At 36.6% G+C, this 17,459-nt stretch overlaps 1 protein-coding gene across 5 annotated transcripts in view; it reads right to left on the bottom strand.

The window, feature by feature from the left end:
• The window catches only part of KITLG (KIT ligand), an 86,373-nt gene that overhangs the window by 5,805 nt on the left and 63,109 nt on the right, over positions 1-17,459 (bottom strand). For 2 of the 5 annotated variants that reach the window (XM_003783369.1, XM_012814192.1), the window contains 5 exons: positions 15,690-15,846; positions 14,885-14,968; positions 6,475-6,584; positions 5,422-5,489; positions 2,927-3,003 (listed from right to left, as the gene is read on the bottom strand). In XM_003783369.1, coding sequence (XP_003783417.1) covers positions 2,964-3,003; positions 5,422-5,489; positions 6,475-6,584; positions 14,885-14,968; positions 15,690-15,846 — 459 coding nt within the window. In that variant the 3' untranslated portion in view covers positions 2,927-2,963. Of the gene's footprint in view, positions 1-2,926; positions 3,004-5,421; positions 5,490-6,474; positions 6,585-14,884; positions 14,969-15,689; positions 15,847-17,459 lie in introns of those variants that run through there. The other 3 variants (XM_012814189.2, XM_003783370.1, XM_012814191.2) reach the window with 3 other exon arrangements.

The following is a 17,459-nucleotide window of genomic DNA, read 5'->3' as shown; positions in this document are numbered from 1 at the left end:
ATGAGATGTACACATTTGGGTACAGGACCAAGCCTAAGGCTTACTCCACACGATGGATAGCCAATAAATGATTATAAATGAGATGTACACATTTGACCTGGGGTTGCAGATTTGTGGCGATGAGCTGGGCTCTTTATCTCCTCTTTCCCTATTTCTCCTTAAGCATTTGAATTCTAACATACATATAAACAAGTTCATTTCTAATTTTACCTACATAAATTTTATTCTTACATTATTGCAATTCACAAAAAAAATTTATCTTTTTATTCAATACACACTTATTCATCATTTATGTGTGCAAAATAGAAGTGACTGAGTTTGGCAGGATTCTAAAATTAAATTCAGAGACATGACCTGCCCTCTAACAGCTTATGGTTTTGAAAAGGACACAGCATGTTTATTTAAGTAACTGTGATGTTCTGCACACAGTAGGAACACAAACAGAGGGTCACACATAATTTTCATCAGGGAAGTCACTTTTTGAGGCGGTATCTGAGCTGATCCTGGAGAGGGCTTTGCACAAATTTTCCATGAAGGGAATTTGTCACTTCTTCAGTCACCCACTATCCATTTCACATTGACTACTCAGTAAGTGTGAAGAGTTCATTTCTGAACAATTCTGGGCTTCTTTAACCTGACTAATGTGAGTCATTTTATACATGAGCGATATTTTATACTCAAAGAAAAATAATAGTAGAGAATACTCCTCCTTGACGCACACCCTTCGTGTCTCATTGATCCAAATCAGCAAATTAAACACACACACACTTACATACACACACACTAAGCCATACTTCTGAGGAAGCAGCATCTTTGCCATTTGGGTAAACAATTATTTAGGGCTCATTCCTTCCCTTAGTCTCTCAGTCTCATTTACCAAGAGCCTATAATGCACAGATAAGAAGTTAGGTTTTGAGGATACAGCAAGAAGCAGAGAGACCCAGCTCCTGCCTTTGAATGTTTTCTGACTAGTAGCCATAAAATGCTATCTTTTATCCTCCTAAGACAAGTGTCTAGGTTTCCTCATCCTGATCCACTCTCCAAATGTCATTGGACAAATGCCACAATTAAAACCACATGGTTAAAGACCTCTGTGTCAAAAGGATCCCAGCAATATAATCCAAAACCAATCGACATCACTTGAGCATTAAAGACTCAATTAACTAGGTAATGTGTGGTTTGTGAATGTCCAGCTTAAGGGAAATGAAAGGGCTGTTAGGAAAAAAAAAAAAAAAAAAAAAAAAAAAAAAAAAAAAAACTATGAAACTCGTCCTTAGGCTGAAAGGCATAGATGAGTTTCTAGGAAAAACAATGATTTCAGCTCCGGGAATATTGCTCCAGAAAATAAAAAGGGTTGAGGCTGGACATGGTGCTTATAATCCTAGTACTTTGGGAGGCTGAGGCGGGAGAATTGCTTGAGGCCAAGATTTAGAGATCAGCCTGAGCAAAAGTGAGACAGGGGCTCTATAAAAAAAAAAATAAAAACTTTAGAGGGGTACATTGATATGTACCTGTAATACCAGGTACTCTGGAGACTGAAGCAGAAGGATCATTTGAGCCCAGGAGTTCAAGGTTGCAGTGAGCTATGATCACACCACTGCACCCTACCCTGGGCAAGAGAGACTCTTTTTCCAAAAACAATGAAAAAACGAGGCCTATGCACTTTCAGTATGTGACAGAATAATAAGCTTAGAGAAAAGCTGTGATGGGGAGCAGAAAAAAATGGTGACCAAGGGTATGCTTGAAGACAAAAGTGAAGAAGTCTTTGTAATAAAATAAAAGAGTCAGAGAAATGTGCCATGTAATTATTACATCATGTTATATTGAGGTGTTGAAAAAATGATGTCCTGTAACTATAAAAGCGAGCTGTGAGGGCAGGCAAGACAGTCTATGACTCAGCTCTCGTGAGGAAGATTTGATCTGGAGATAAGAATCTGGGGCCGAAGTGAGAGCTGGAAGGATGTTGAGCTGTAGAGAAAGGAAAAACTCAGCATGGACCCCATCTGTAATAAACTAGGAGAGTCAATAGAACTTTTATGGCTAGAGAATGCACAGAACTGTGGGATTAGGAAGAGAGGACCTTCAAATACTCTTGCAGAAGCAAAGCTAAATGTTGGTTAGCAGAAGTTAAGGTGAGGAAGAGCACGAAAGTAGACAGGGCAGGAGATCATGGCCGCCAGTACCTCCAGCCACATCTTTCTCTCCTTTTGCTCACAACCCTTTCATAGACCCCACAATCACAGCACAGCTCTGCTGCTGCTTTATAATCAGTGCACCTGAGTTCTGGGTCATGATGAGGATGTGCAGGTGGCACTTGACCTTGATAATTTTACTCTTCAGAGTATAAAATATTTTGACATTATCATTTTCCTTGAAATGGGAGGGGACCATTTTTGGTTTTCTCTTGTGTCAGCATCTCACCGATGGGATATTGTCATGTTATGGTAGTCACGTCTAAGTAAAACTGGTTTTATATATTTTGCTCCCATTAATAATATTTTAATTTATTTGCTCAACAGGAAGTCCCCAAGTTACAAACATCCAACTTATATACAACTCATACTTATGAACTGAGGCTATTACTTATTATTAATAAGTAAATATATCTGTTCTGACTTCCATACAAATTCAACTTAAGAACAAACCTATAGAACTCATCTCATTTTTAACCCTGCAGCTGCCTGTATCCCCCTTGTCTAATTTATTTTCTGGCCTCAACTAAACACTCAATCATTAATTTTTCTTCTACCTCCCACACAAGATGAATCTGCTAATCACACTACTTTTTTACTGTGTAACAACTTCCATTACCATGCTGACATCCTCTTGACAGGAGATTTCATAATAAAGTTTATTTCTAAATTTTGACATCTAAGATGCTGTACAGCTCTTGCTAAATATTTCAGCTGGAATTCTAAGAACTTACCAATGTACGAAAGTAACAGTGTTGATACAAGCCACAGTTACACTTCTTGAAACTCTCTCTCTTTTTCTTGTAACATACTGAAAAACAATAAGAAAAATGCTTATTTGCTTTTGGACAGAGGTTCTGAAGGACACCATGTTCTGGCCTTTGTAAAAGGCAGTTTTTTTTCTATTAAATCATAGCTGTGTACATTAATACTGTCATGGGGTACAGTGCACTGTTTTCATATACAATTTGAAATATTTTCATCAAGCTGGTTAACATAGCCTTCATGTCATTTTCTTAGTTATTGTGTTAAGACATTTATATTCTACATTTAGAAAAATTCACATGTACCCTTGTAAGATGAACCATAGACGTGATTCCACTTACAGCAAAGATGGCAGAATTGGATGGGAAGCTTACCTTCCTAAAAATTAGTGCAGGGAAGAAAAAGATTTTATGGTTTCAACAGTCTTCCCAAGTGGTTAAAAAATTCTTTATTTATGCATATACACATATGCTTTTTATATGTGTCTATGTACACATATAGGCATGCTATGTGAAAAACGCTGATGCTTTGGACTTTAACAAGAAAAAGTCCACAGTTTTTAATATCACAGAAATGAGAATGTTTGAACAATGTGTCCTAGAAGACAATATGCTAACTGAAGTGTATGCTTGTCTATATTAAGGTAGTCTTAAGCCTTTTCCTCTAATGCCTTAACTGTCAAATAATGAAAACTTTTAAAAGCCTAGGAGTATAGTCAGCATGCTAGATGGAGAGATAAAGACTGGTGCGATTAGAGCAGGTACTGATGCTGTCAGGGTTTCAGCACTATGTGTTTAGCTGTGTTTATGCTACAAAAGTGCAATACTGGACACTAGCTAGCTGGTACTGCTGCCTCATGCAACCCAAAGAATGAAACAGGATTTGATTACGTGCATTGAATGTTGATATTTAAGTTACTCATTTTGTCCTTCGTTTGGATGCAATGCCATGCCAATTTATGTGACTGCTGTTTTTACCTACTTTGCATTAATTTGATCAACAGCTTGAATGGAGAGCCAAATATGTCCCTCTTCAGCTGACCAGCAATGGCCTTTTCAGTGTAGTAGGAAAATTAAAAAAACAAAATTGTGTGTATAAAATTGGTGATAACTGGCACTTAAGATCATAATGAAAGTTCTTCATACTTGATGACTTAAGATGTTGCCCAAAGCTCTGAGACTTTAAGATAGGCAGCAATACTTACTACAATACTACTGAGTTTTTGTAGAATTGTTAACATTTGATAATAAAACTTGCCTGTTTAATCTCAAAAAAAAATTCTTTATTTATGCATGTACACATACGCTCTTTATGTGCGTCTATGTACACATACAGTCATGCTATGTGAAACAATAACATGCCAAATTAAAATTATAACTGAATGTAAATGGAAATATTGATGTGGGGCAATATTCTCAGTTAAAGTAATAAAGGGCAGTGACGGTGAATGGGAAGGCCTCTGAAATTTGGTCTTGGAGAAAAAAAAATGACTATCGAGAAAAGTCAAGGGCTCTGAAAGAGTGACATAAAAAATACATTATGTATACAAGAGAAAAATCACTGAATGTATTTTGAATAGGATATGACACTATGAACCAGGGTTTAAAGAAGGTTGAGTTTAGAAGGTCTACAGATGAGATCTGTGGTGACAACCTAAAATCTCAAGACTGACAATGGTCCGGGTGTGGTGGCTCATACCTGCAATCCTAACACTCTTTGAGGCTGCTACAAGTGGATTAAGCTCATGAGTTTGAGACCAGCCTGAGCAAGAGTGAGACCTCACCTTTACTAAAAACAGGAAAAATTAGTTGGGCATGGTGGTCTATAATCCCAGCTACTTGTAAGGCTGAGGCAAAAGGATCACCTGAGCCCAGGAATTTGAGGTTGCTGTGAGCTATGATGATGCCATGGCACTCTACCCAGGGTGACCTAGTGAGACTCTGTCTCAAAAAACAAGCAAAAAACTCCCCAACCAATAATGACTGTTACCAAAGAACAAAGCTTGGGAACAGACTCTGAGAAACGAATCGGTATGTTTTGGCAACAGTGTGGAAAAGAAACTTAAGTAAACATGCTTTCAGAGCTCCATGACCACGAGTCTGAGCAAGATTCTTCTGCTTATAGAAATAGAAAAAGTATGAGCAGTGCCTGTGGCTCAAAGGAGTAGGGCGCTGATCCCATATGCCGGAGGTGGTGGGTTCAAGCCCAGCCCCAGCCAAGAAAAAAAAAAAAGAAAGAAATAGACAAAACACCCCCTTTTGATGCCCTAAGAAGAAACATGAAGATGATTGTGTGAATGTATTCTACAGACAAATGGAGATACAGGATTGAAGAGAGAGGGAGAGTTGACCAGCATGAATGAGGAGTTGGGACGCGCTTCTGAAAGACATTACTAGAGTGAGAAAAGTGTGTGAACTGGGCAAAGTCAAGCTCGCTCATGCACACATTTAGCAAAACAAAATACCTTATCTCATTATCCTCTTCATTAATCTGTATAGTTTCAACTGCCCTTGAAAGATTTGGCTGTTTCTTCTGGGAAAAGAACAATGGAAATAGATTGTAAAAATATCAACGAATGGTATAATATTTAAGAGTTAAGATGTTTATCTTTTATGTCAGTAACTCCAACCATAGTTTGTTTCCCCAACTTGCAGTATGCAACATATTTTTGCAGTAAAAGAGTATGAAAACTGCATAGTGTTTCTGACTCAACCTTTTTAGGATGTTAGGGGGTCAAAGAGTAATAAAGAAACTAAGAGATTCAAAATAGTCATCAAATTCCAAAGACATTTCAAAAACTTGAGTTGTGATGATTTCGCTCATTTTAAATTTTTAGACAGGCTTCAATAAGAATGTCTTCCATAACAGGATGAGTGATTAGAAATCTCCATAGCAGATAATACAAATGGCAATTCTGTTTGGCTTTTGAGCACGTCATATAACTTTTTTAGCAGGTTTCATTTCTTTTTATATTTAGTTCAGATCATTAAAACCAGTTCCTAATCCTTAAGTGTAGATATTAGCTTCAGGGGTTGTCTCCACACATAACAAGGACATGGAAGGCAACTTTTTTTTTTTTTAATTGTCTTTAGGTCTTCATTTTTTATTTTTATTTTTATTAAATCATAGCAGTGTACATTAATACTATCATGGGGTACAGTGTACTGTTTCTGTACACAATTTGAAATACTTTCATCCAACTGGTTAACATAGCCTTCATGTCTTTTTCTTAGTTATTGTGTTAAGACATTTATATTCTACATTTAGAGAGATTCACATGTACCCTTATAGGATGAACCTATAGGGGTGGTCAAAACTTGAGGGCAACTTTCTAAAATGTAAATGTTGACAGGGTAGGACTCATTGTTTTCTTAATAGGATCCTTTCTCAGAAAAAGAAAGTTTGTCTGTTAATCATTTATTTATGTCAACATAGGGTGAACAAATAAATATGTAAAGTTGATTGATGGAGAGCAAAATAAATAAATAAATAAATAAAAAGCGACAGCGACACGTACCTTCCAGTATAAAGCTCCAAAAGCAAAGCCAATTAGGAGAGAGAAGAATGCTGGCAATGCCGTGGCCGCCCATTGTAGGCTCGAGTCTCCAGTGGAATTCAGAGCCTTCCCTGTAATTTAAAGAACACAGTGGTGAGGACAGCACATCCCCTCTAGAGGTTTTGCTTTTATGCTGTGGTTGTTCCCAACTGTTTCCACAATATACTCTTGACCTATATCTGTTTAAATTATTCAAGAGGTTGATTTTTCTGCTGAGCATTGTTTTCGCAAGGCAATAAAAGTCCATGTAGTCTCCAAAAAAAAAAAAAAAAAGAAAAAAGAAAAAAGGAATACATTTAAAAAAAAACTCGAGAGACAGAAAGAGATTTGACACAGTTAATGCTGATGCATATGGAACACACTTGACAGATTCCTGGGGGAAAGCGATTTATACTATCCAGCAGATCTAGCTCCTAGGCCTTCATCTTCTGAATCGGTTCACTTTCTCACCCTTGACAACACGCCCAGAAATTGTAAAGATGACATTTACAACCTGGATCAAGGTCTGTATCCATTCAGCTATGTTTGGCCTACTGCGAATATTAAGATATTCCATGTGCACTATGGTTATAGCATTTTCCAGCATTTCGTGCTTAGCATCGTGGCTGTTTCCTCATTTCCATCTTCTGTACACATTTATTACATGCCAGGTGGTGCCAGACAGGGTCATGGACCAAGGATTTGATTTTTCAGAATGTTGTCTTGGAAAGCTTGATGCTAAGGCTGAAGAATAGTTGAAAGCACAGTGTCACCCTCTACTAAGTGAGTCTAGATAAGTGACTCAGTGAGACAGAAGACATGGGATTGGCTTGGAACACCTTCTTCGATGCTGTCTTACTCTTCCACGAGAAGCAGAAAGGACTCACAAATTAAACAAAACATGTCTCCCACAAGCATCTCTTCCTTCCAACACGAAACTGATTTTGATAGCCTTTTCTACCTGTCTCTTTACAAAGAACGACTTAGTTGTTTGGGAATATTGACACATCTATGCTAGTTTGCAGGCATTAAGTTGGCAATTTTCTTTTGAAGAGGTAACTATTACATGATCAAAATATAAACTAATTCAAGGTAAAGTACCTGCTTTTGGCCAATTGTGCAACGGTATTTGGGTTACAGACTCAGCCTACAATCACCTATTTTACATACAGAGAACTTAAAGTATATATGATAACCAGTCCACTGTATGTATATCAACACTTACAAGGGAAAAATAAAACTCAATGATTTAACTTCAGAGGTAGGAAGAGGATCTTAGCTACTACTTCTAAGTAGTGAGGACAGGAGTTGTCTATTCTTTCACCAAATGTGAACTTGAAATAGGGATTCCCCTAATCCTATGATTCCTATTTCCAAAGAGAGTTGATAAGATGCTTGCACGTATGCTCATGTGCATGTGTGTTGGGGGAGAAGGGACAGTTAGGGATAGGTATCTAGTGTAGGGTACAGGGGTTCCCAGCTAGGGAGTTTTGGGAAGTGGGGTTATCCATTCACAGAACCATGAATTGCCTCCATAAGAGGTCTGTGTGAGATACACTTAGGCATCTCAAATTAGAGCTCAACACAGATTTTTCCCATCGAAATAAATCTGGGTTGTAAAATGGTATTTGACCTAACTGAAGTCATACTATCATTACAAGAATACAACTATCTTCAAGATTATATGTAAGATTATGTGGGCTACTCTGGGATTTAACTATCATCTATAAAAGTATTTTCTATGAGAAAATGGATTTACAGTTACAAGCAATTCAAGAATGTAATGACACTATCTGTAAATCAATGACCTGGCTATTTGTGGTTCTCCTTCATGGCCAACCTGCTGTGACTCCCACTGCCTATGGTATTGCTGGTGTGTAAATATGACAGACTTGACTAGGTGACCTCTTGGAGAGGTCCAAATTAATGTATATATACAGAGAGAACAAAGGAATCTAATGATACTTTTATCCCCTCAGCCTAGTGGAAAACTCTAGTGATTAGGATGCTATTCTAGGGGGCTCCCATTACCTTTGTCTGGTTAACCAGATGCCCTGGAATCAAGGAAGCCAAACACTCAGTTCTTCCGTCTCTACCCAAGGACCAAACTTAAATCTTGGATTTCACCACTCAGATCAGAGAAAAACCAGACTCACTAGCAAAGGTCAGAAGGAGCTTACTGATGAGTGAGCTCAGCAAGCTCACTACAGTTGGCTACTCAGAACCTTTGTCAGGCTGGAAGACCAGGGTCTTCCAACAAAGCTGTGTGGGAGACCTCACTTAGCAATGCTCACACAGCCCTCTCAGACTTCAGTGACTTGCTAACCACTATGACAGACAGTTCTGAATGATGATAAGCCTGTACAAAGTTCCAGAATCTGACTGAGACCCAGCAGCAACATTCCCCCTTAGGAGTGAGGAAGGGAGAGGGACAGGAAAGACTAGGAAGGGAAAGGGCTCATGAATTACTGAGCTTCATAGAGGTCACTGTTACTTTGCTTTTGCTATTTTGTTATTAGTTCATGCATAGGGCTTAAGAGTCCTGCCATCAATTGATCAAGCATACTACTGTCCCTCTGGCAGGGAGAGAAAAACAACTTCATCAGAAAACACCTTCAGGGGAGGACTTCATTGTCTGGCACCTTAGCCATACACCAAGAATCAAAAAGATTTGAATGTATGCCTCTGTGCCCATAAAGAAAGGTATCTGGACAAGGCTTTGACCTTATATAGAGATTATCCACAGAGACCTTGCAGATAGGGAGAGTTCATCCTGATAGGAGTAGAGGAATCTCAATTCACGGGTTATTGTCTGATTAATTTTACCTCACTATGACTGCAACTGTCCACTGTTCAAAAATCTTAGGAACTGACTTGTTGGTTTGACTAATAATAACTGACACCAGTGGAAATACAGAACACGCAAAATTGTGCTACAATTTTGCAGAACAACTTGTTAGAGTGAGTCTGGGTAGGAGCATCCCTGCTGAGAACAGGGGTCTCTCGGTGCTTATGAAACAGGTAAATGGGTTTTCCTTCTTGAGTGAGAATCAGAGCCCACCAGGAACACTGACCCAGTCTTACTGCCTCTATCTGTTCTAATAGTTAACGATGAGCTATCAGAATACACCAGGTATGGCTCCCAGTACATGTGTACTAACTCATTTAACACTCACAGAAACCCTGTGAAGGAGTCACACGCTCTGTTTCACTGAGGAGTCAAGAGGATGGAAGTATTTTGCCTGGGATGTTTGTCCAGGCAGTCTGAGTCAAGACTGCAGTTCTAGAAGATGCATAAAGTAGTATCAAAATAAAGATTTCTTTCTGTATTGCTGGTAATGCCTGCAAGGATCTCAAACTTAAACATCTTCAAAGCTTCCTTTTAGCTTTGCATAAAGGATATGACTATTACTTTATAAACAATATTCCCTTTAGATAACTATTAATAGCAGGTGTATATATTATCACATGACTTTGCATTCTACACTCCCATCTCTGCAATGTATCTTCATATGTCCTGGTCCTTTGATTGCTATGACCAGCTTTTGATTCTAATCCCTGAAAACTAGCAAGCCTTCTTCAAATTTCTCTGACTTTTTACACTACAACTAAAACCATTTATACAATTCTTTTATTATACGTATTATTTACTCTATTATGGGTATTTTTTCATCTGTTTTCCTGAGAGAACCAGAAAAGCTTGTTTTGTGCATAGGTATCTAAGTGGCATATTCATGAGTGATACCACCCAGCCAAAAGTTTCTGAAAATGCAAGACATATTTTTATTTTAAAAAAAGAAAAGGAAATAAATAAAAAAGAAGGCTTCCTTTTCATTTTTCAATTTAAAAAAGTACCTTCTGACTCAGAGGCAGAGGGTTGAACAAGTGATTTACATTCAGTTTGTCTTTTATATTTTTGAGACAAGCGTGCAGGGGCACCATCATAGTCCACAGCAATCTCAAACTCCTGGGCTCAAGCAATTCTGTTGCTTCAGCCTCCTGGGGAGCTGGGACTACAGGCATAGGTCACCATGCCCCGACTAATTTTTCTATTTTTTATAGAGACTGGGTCTCACTCTTGCTCAGGCTGATCTTGAACTCCTGGCCTCAAGCAATCCTCCCACATCGGCCTCCCAGAGTGCTAGGATTACAGGCATGAGCCACATGATAGGCCAAATTTATCTTCTAAAGTCAGCAACAAAGGCTTTGGTTGCCAACCACAATAGTAGCTTAGTCTTCCCAATCTAATAATTCTAGAAACATTATATGAGGCAACTATCTTCAGAAATTGGCCAATAAGCCACAGAAAAGTATCATTCCTGGGAGGGGGGAAAACACACAAAGGAAGGCACACAATTGCCCTGGCCTGCTGGCTTTTAGGTGCCAGGCAGCTGCATCTGATTGAGGTGTGAAGACAGAGTCTAAAAATGGTTCAATGGTTTCACTGAAACAGGTAGTCAGAGGATGAAGTTCAGGGTTGATGTGGCTGAAGTCTGTAGATCTGTATTGTTTGAAAGCAGGGAGTTGTACAGAGAAAGAGTACCAGAAATCACTAGACAAGTCTCCTTAAGTTATTAGTTGAATAGCAAGCTGCACACACAGAGACACACATCACCAAACCTGACAAAAATGATACCTGGGGAGTTGTGTCTTATCAGGGAATCTAGCAGTCGTGTAACAATGGGGACAAAGGTGTTCTCACAAGTAAGTTGGGAGAAATTTTCTGAGCAGTTTAGAGATTCCTGGAAAGTCCATACCTACTCAACCCCAGTAGCCAAGAAAGTTTAAAAAAACACCGAGAGGAAAGACAAAGCTCGTGTGCCAGTAATTGAACCTCCCACCAGAACAAAATACAGCAGTCTCTAAAGAAATGCAATAAAACCCAGAAGAACATAGTATTCACAATGTCTACCATATATTCAAAAATTACACCATTTAAAAGGAAATGTGACCTATAATCAAGAGGAAAAACAGTCAACAGAAACCAACCCTGAGATGGTCTACATGTTGAAATTAGGAAACGAGAACTTTAGAGCAGCTTTATGATTCTATTTAAGGAACAAAAGGGAAAATATGGTCAAAACGAATATGCAGATGGAAAGTCTCATTGCTTCTAAAGTGTAAATATAATCAATGGAAAATTCTAGAGCACAATATATAAATTGAGAAGTGAAAAAGTGCACAGAATGAAAAAATTTCAGCAGATTAAAGATGACAGAATAAAAAGTTGGTGAACTTGAAGACAGTTAAGTAGAAATGATTCAGAAGAGCTGAGCGAAGGGGGCTAAACAAAATGAACAACATATCTGTGACCTCTGACACCGTTTTAAAATGCCTAAAATATGTATGAGCAAATCAGAGAGGATAGACAAAATGGAGAAAAAGTATTTGAAAAAATTAGCACCAAATTTTCTCCCAAAATAAAATAAACTTACAGATCAGCTTGACAAACCCCAAGAAAGAGAAATACCATTCATAGACATATTCTAGGTAAACTTCTCAAAAGGAGAAAATTTTAAACAATATGGAGGAAAAAAATGAGCTACTCCATATAGGAAAGCATGAGATAAATTAGGGCTAATTGTTCTTTTTTCAAAAACAATAGCTGCAGGAGGGCAACAGAGTGATGTTTTTAAAGGACTGAACGGAAAAAATAATTCTGCTAACCCGTAATTCAGTATCTAGTAAAAAGTACCTGCGACATGGAAGACAAAATAAAGACATTTTCTCAGTAGCAGAGAAAAAAGAGAATTTGTTGCCAGCAGATCTGTGCTATAGGAAATGCTAGACTTTTTCATCCTGAAAGGACCTAACACCAGGTGGAAACTTGGATCTGTGAGCATGAGTGAAGGGCACAAGAAATAATAAGTAAGTGGATAAATGTAAAAGACAATGTATTTTTTTCTTCTCTTACTTAAACAAATATATATGATAGTGTAAAGCAATAATTTGAAGACTGTTATGGGCTTATAATCTATGCAGGTATGTGTTAGTAACAGTACAAAAAATGGGTGTGGGTTAGTAAAACTATCGTGGTTTTGGTTCTTTATTTTTTTCTAAAGTGCTACATCTCACAAGGGTACATGTGAAACTTTCTAAATGTAGAATATAAATGTCTTAACATAATAATTAAGAAAATGGCATGAAGGCTACATTAACCAGTTTGATGAAAATATTTCGAATTGTATATAAAACCAGCCCACTGTACCCCATGACTGCATTAATGTACACAGTTATGATTTAATTTAAAAAGTGCTACAATATTAACTCTAAATAAAACATTACAAGTTAACATACATGCTTTAATCCTACTATAGCCACAAAATAATGCACAAAAATACTATTAAAAAGTCAACAGTAATTAAAACAAAATGCTAAGAAAACCCCATAAAGGTTATTTAACTCTGAAAAGAGCTAGAAAGAAAGAGTGAAGAATCCGTAAACAAATGCAACAAATTAAAAAACAAGTAATAAAGTGATAGTCCCTAATTAATCCATCCCCCAAATTTATGATATATAAATGAATGAAACACTCTAATTAAAAATAAGAGACAGACTAGATAAAATAACAAGACCCAGCTATATGTTGTCTTGCAGAGATATACTTTAAAAATAAGGAAAATGAGTTGAAAATAAAAGAAAGCAAAAGATAACATGAAAACAGAAATCTTAAGAAAGATTGGCTCTACTAATAACAGACAAAGTATACAGATCAAGACAAAGAACATTACCAGAGGTAATAAGGGATATTTCAGTAACATTAAAAGGTCGATTCATCAGAGAGGACATAACAGTAATAAAGGTATTATTTATTACACATAGTTTCAAACTATAAAAAGCAAGAAACTTAGATCCAAAAGGAGAATCAGACAAATACACAATCAATAGATTTTTAATTCCCCTTTCTGAGTAAATGATAAAAATTAGACAAAATACTTAAGAAGGAATGAAAGATAGGAACAACACTATCAATGACTTTGGCCAAATCTGACTTCACCAAATAATTGAATAAAACACATACAATAAGTATCAATACATTTTAAAAGATTATAGAGTATGTTTTCTGACAATAACAAAATCACATTAGGAACCAATAACTATAGGATATCTAGAAAACTCCAAAATTCTAGACAACAAACAATTCGCTTTTATACCCATATTGCACATAAATCAAAAAAAGAAATCACAAGAGAACACTGTAATATCAAAACCATAACATATAAAAATGCGTGGGATGTAACAGAAGCAGGGCAGTGCTTACAAGGAAATTTATACCTGTTCGGTGCTTACAATTATAAAAAAATGCTGTAAAATAAACAATTTAATTTTTCCACCCTAAAAAGCTTAAAAGAAGTCGTGCAAATTAAACCCAATGCAAGTAGAAGGAAAGAAATAATAAAGATTATAAATCAATGAAATAGAAACAGAATTTAAGAAGCCAAAAAGCACCTTCTTTGAAAAGATTAATAAGACCCACTGTTGGTAAGGAAGACCTTAGTTCACTAACAAACAGGTTCTTGAACCTAGTCTCTTTCTGAAGCTTTTCAGATCTAATTCGTTATCAATAAAGACTATATAGTCTCATCTCAGTTCAGGTCACGTTTTGGGAGCAAAATTCCAAAATAAATTGTATTATGGGGTTTTTTAAAAAAAAAAAAAATCCAGGCTATTGTGGATTTGTAATAAGTTGTGTATTCCCTTTTATCAATAGGTCTCCCATGTCCCTGAACAAATGGCAGTGCCCTATTTATAAATCTTAAGAGAATGACTTTTTAGCTAAGACCACGTTATCATCTTAATGAGGCTATAGGATAGTCATTAAATCCAAAATATTTATAATGACCTTTGTCTGGCTATCAAAAGAAGATAGAGTCTTGCAGGGAATGAGCTCTTGGCTAAAGAGGCCAGACAGCAGGAAAATCAGCATAGTCTCCTGAACTCCAACATACAACTTTATAGTAAAATAACAATATCAACTTTCCAAATACGCAGTGGTAACTACTGATTCACACACAACTGAAAATATCCTTGGAATTCTATACAACTAGCCTTTGTACATTCGGTTTTACATTTCCATTTTTGTTAGGCACATTCTGTACAAAATATACAGGTCTGTAATGACAACAGTGTAAACAGTATTTCTAAAATTAGTATCATGCCTTATTTAAAATAATCTTAGCAGACAATTTATTGGCTCAATTCTCTAAATATTATCTCAAGCTCTAGGGAAACTCAATTCTATAGTCTTAAATCTCAGGAAGACCACAAGAAGAATAACAGTGACAGAACAGTATTAATAGTAATAATTAGAAATTTCCTTAAAAGCCCATGCAATACTCCTATAGATGCTAATTGGAGCCGTGCATGCATTAAATCACATATGTGTACTTACTATTACTGCTACTGCTGTCATTCCTAAGGGAGCTGGCTGCAACAGGGGGTAACATAAATGGTTTTGTGACACTGACTCTGGAATCTAAATAGAAAGCAATAACGTGTCAGTGTTATACGAGTTTATAGGAATTACCGAGTCCCCAAAGGTGAAGTGCAATAACAGAGTACTTGTCAGGTCTGTTTATTCAGATCCTATTTATTTCATCCTAGGTCCTGCTGCTCTATTTTATTAAGAAATTCACCACAGTCACCTTGTGGAATGAAGGTTTCTTGCATACATGTGCTAATAAATGTGAATAATGACAGATTGTCATAAAAAAGAAAGTCATGAAATTAGGGTTTTGTGGTGTAGGGATCCAGGGATCCAGGGCAGGGGGTGGGGCAGGGAGGGGGATTAGGGAAGAAAGAGTCTCAATATAGATATTGAGGATCAGAAGCGATGACTTAGATCTTTAAGAAAAAGGTTTGAGAAAGGAACATTAAGAAGACTGGAGGTGAAGAATAATATAATTGTACATTACTAGCAAATACTAGATGAGAAAAAATAGGAGTGATCATTTCAGATATTGTACTGTTTACTCACATGCAGTCCTTTACTTTGAAAGCAATGAGTATCATTTTGGCTTGGAAACCAACAAATCTGTCATTAGTTTCTTTTGTGCCATTGATTTTTTTTTTAGACATACACACATGTATCTTTCTATCGCTACACATATATTTGATTCAGAGGTAGATTCCTAGCTACACAGGTAAGATCCACGCTTGCTGATTACACTGGAACTGGAAATGCTTACATGTCTTACCTTTTTCAGGACTTAATGTTGAAGAAATCACACAATCACTAGTTTCAGATGCCACCATAAAGTCCTTGAAGGCATCAATGGATCTATTAAAAATTCTAAAGAATTCTTCAGGAGTAAAGAGCCTAGGTTCTGGGCTCTTAGATGATTTCTTTACATTCTATGAGAAAAAACAAAACAAAACAGGATTATATTTTCCAAAGCCTATAGGCATAATTGAGGTCAAGAGAATGGATTATAAATGTCCTTCAAAGATTCAAGTATGGTATTTGAGCTCTTAACAACGGACACTTTTAGACAGCTGCTTTAATATACATAATTCAAATCGGTAATGTAGAATAGCAATCCTTTGGGGTCAAGTGGTGACCAGGGCGATATGGGGAGGGCAGGTTCAGTGAACACAATGTTATGACAATGAAATGATCTTGACAACACACTGGGGACATTTTTCTTTAGAGATGCTCATTAAAAACATTAATGTTGATTTTAAAAAGATCCCTCCATAATGTATGCTCTAATATCCAATAATTTCAAAGTATGATGGTAATTAATTATTGGCAAGGACATAGGTTGAAGGACGCTGACATAATGCTGGAACAACCCAGGTGGACACATTTGATATTATCTAGTAAAGTTGGACATGTGCCCATCTTGTGACCCAGATATATCACTCCTAGTGAAACTCTTGCACCTATGTGCCATAAGACATACAAGAGAGTTCTTAGCAATGCCTGTAACCCTTATGTCAATCAACAGAAGAGTAGTTTAATGAAGATTGGTAGAGTGAATTAATGAAATACACCACAAGCAGTAAAAAATTACAGCTATAGTATCGATTCAACTGATGGTACATAAAAGAATAAACCAGATCTATAAAGTAATTGGTATGAACATTCTTATCACCATAAATGGCTTACAGTCAAGAATTATATGCATTTTTTCTTTCCTCTTTCCATACAATAGGGTATAATAATAGTTTTAAAAGTGGCTTACACATTTATTACGGAAATTTTTATTATTAACTTTAGAGAACATGTATTTTCCCTTTTCAAATCTATTATTGACAGACTTAGTTCCATTGCCATCAGCTTCCTCTTTGTTGAAATGAACCATCCTGCTACTTCAAATATATATTTGCTTATGTTGCCTAGATAGATAATCATTTCATGGCTGCTTATTTTAAAATAATTAACTTTTCGGGCAGTGCCTGTGGCTCAAGGAGTAGGGTGCCGGCCCATTATGCTGGAGGTGGTGGGTTCCAACCCAGCCCCAGCCAAAAACTGCAAAAAAAAAAAAAATAATAATAATAATGAACTTCTCACCTACCAATATAAATATTGGGCACTTGTACTATAAAAAATTGTGATGTGTTTAGCATTGACATTCATCAGTCTGTAAACTATTGCTTATATTCTATTTCATTCAATACATCATATTATAAAAAAATTGCCTTTTCAATAACAAAAAAATTAACTACAGCGATAGCCCTCCAAGTGAATACATCTTATAAACCTAATGCTGAGTGAAAGATTATGCCACAAAAGATCAAAATAGTATAATTAACTTATATAAAAGAGCATAGCAAAGCTATATTGTGGGATACATAAATGGATGATTATAAAAGAAAACAATAATAATAAACACCTATACTTCACTTACTCTATAAGATTCTAAGAGCTTACATAAAGCAAGCACTCCAAACCAACTGGGAAGTACCACCTGCAATCTCCTGGGCTCCCACCAGAGTAACATGACTCGTAAATGCACATTCTC

Source organism: Otolemur garnettii, unplaced genomic scaffold (assembly GCF_000181295.1).
Source record: "Otolemur garnettii isolate 467f Iridium unplaced genomic scaffold, OtoGar3 scaffold00007, whole genome shotgun sequence".
Lineage (NCBI taxonomy): Eukaryota > Metazoa > Chordata > Mammalia > Primates > Galagidae > Otolemur > Otolemur garnettii.
This window is presented reverse-complemented; position numbering and strand designations above follow the sequence as displayed.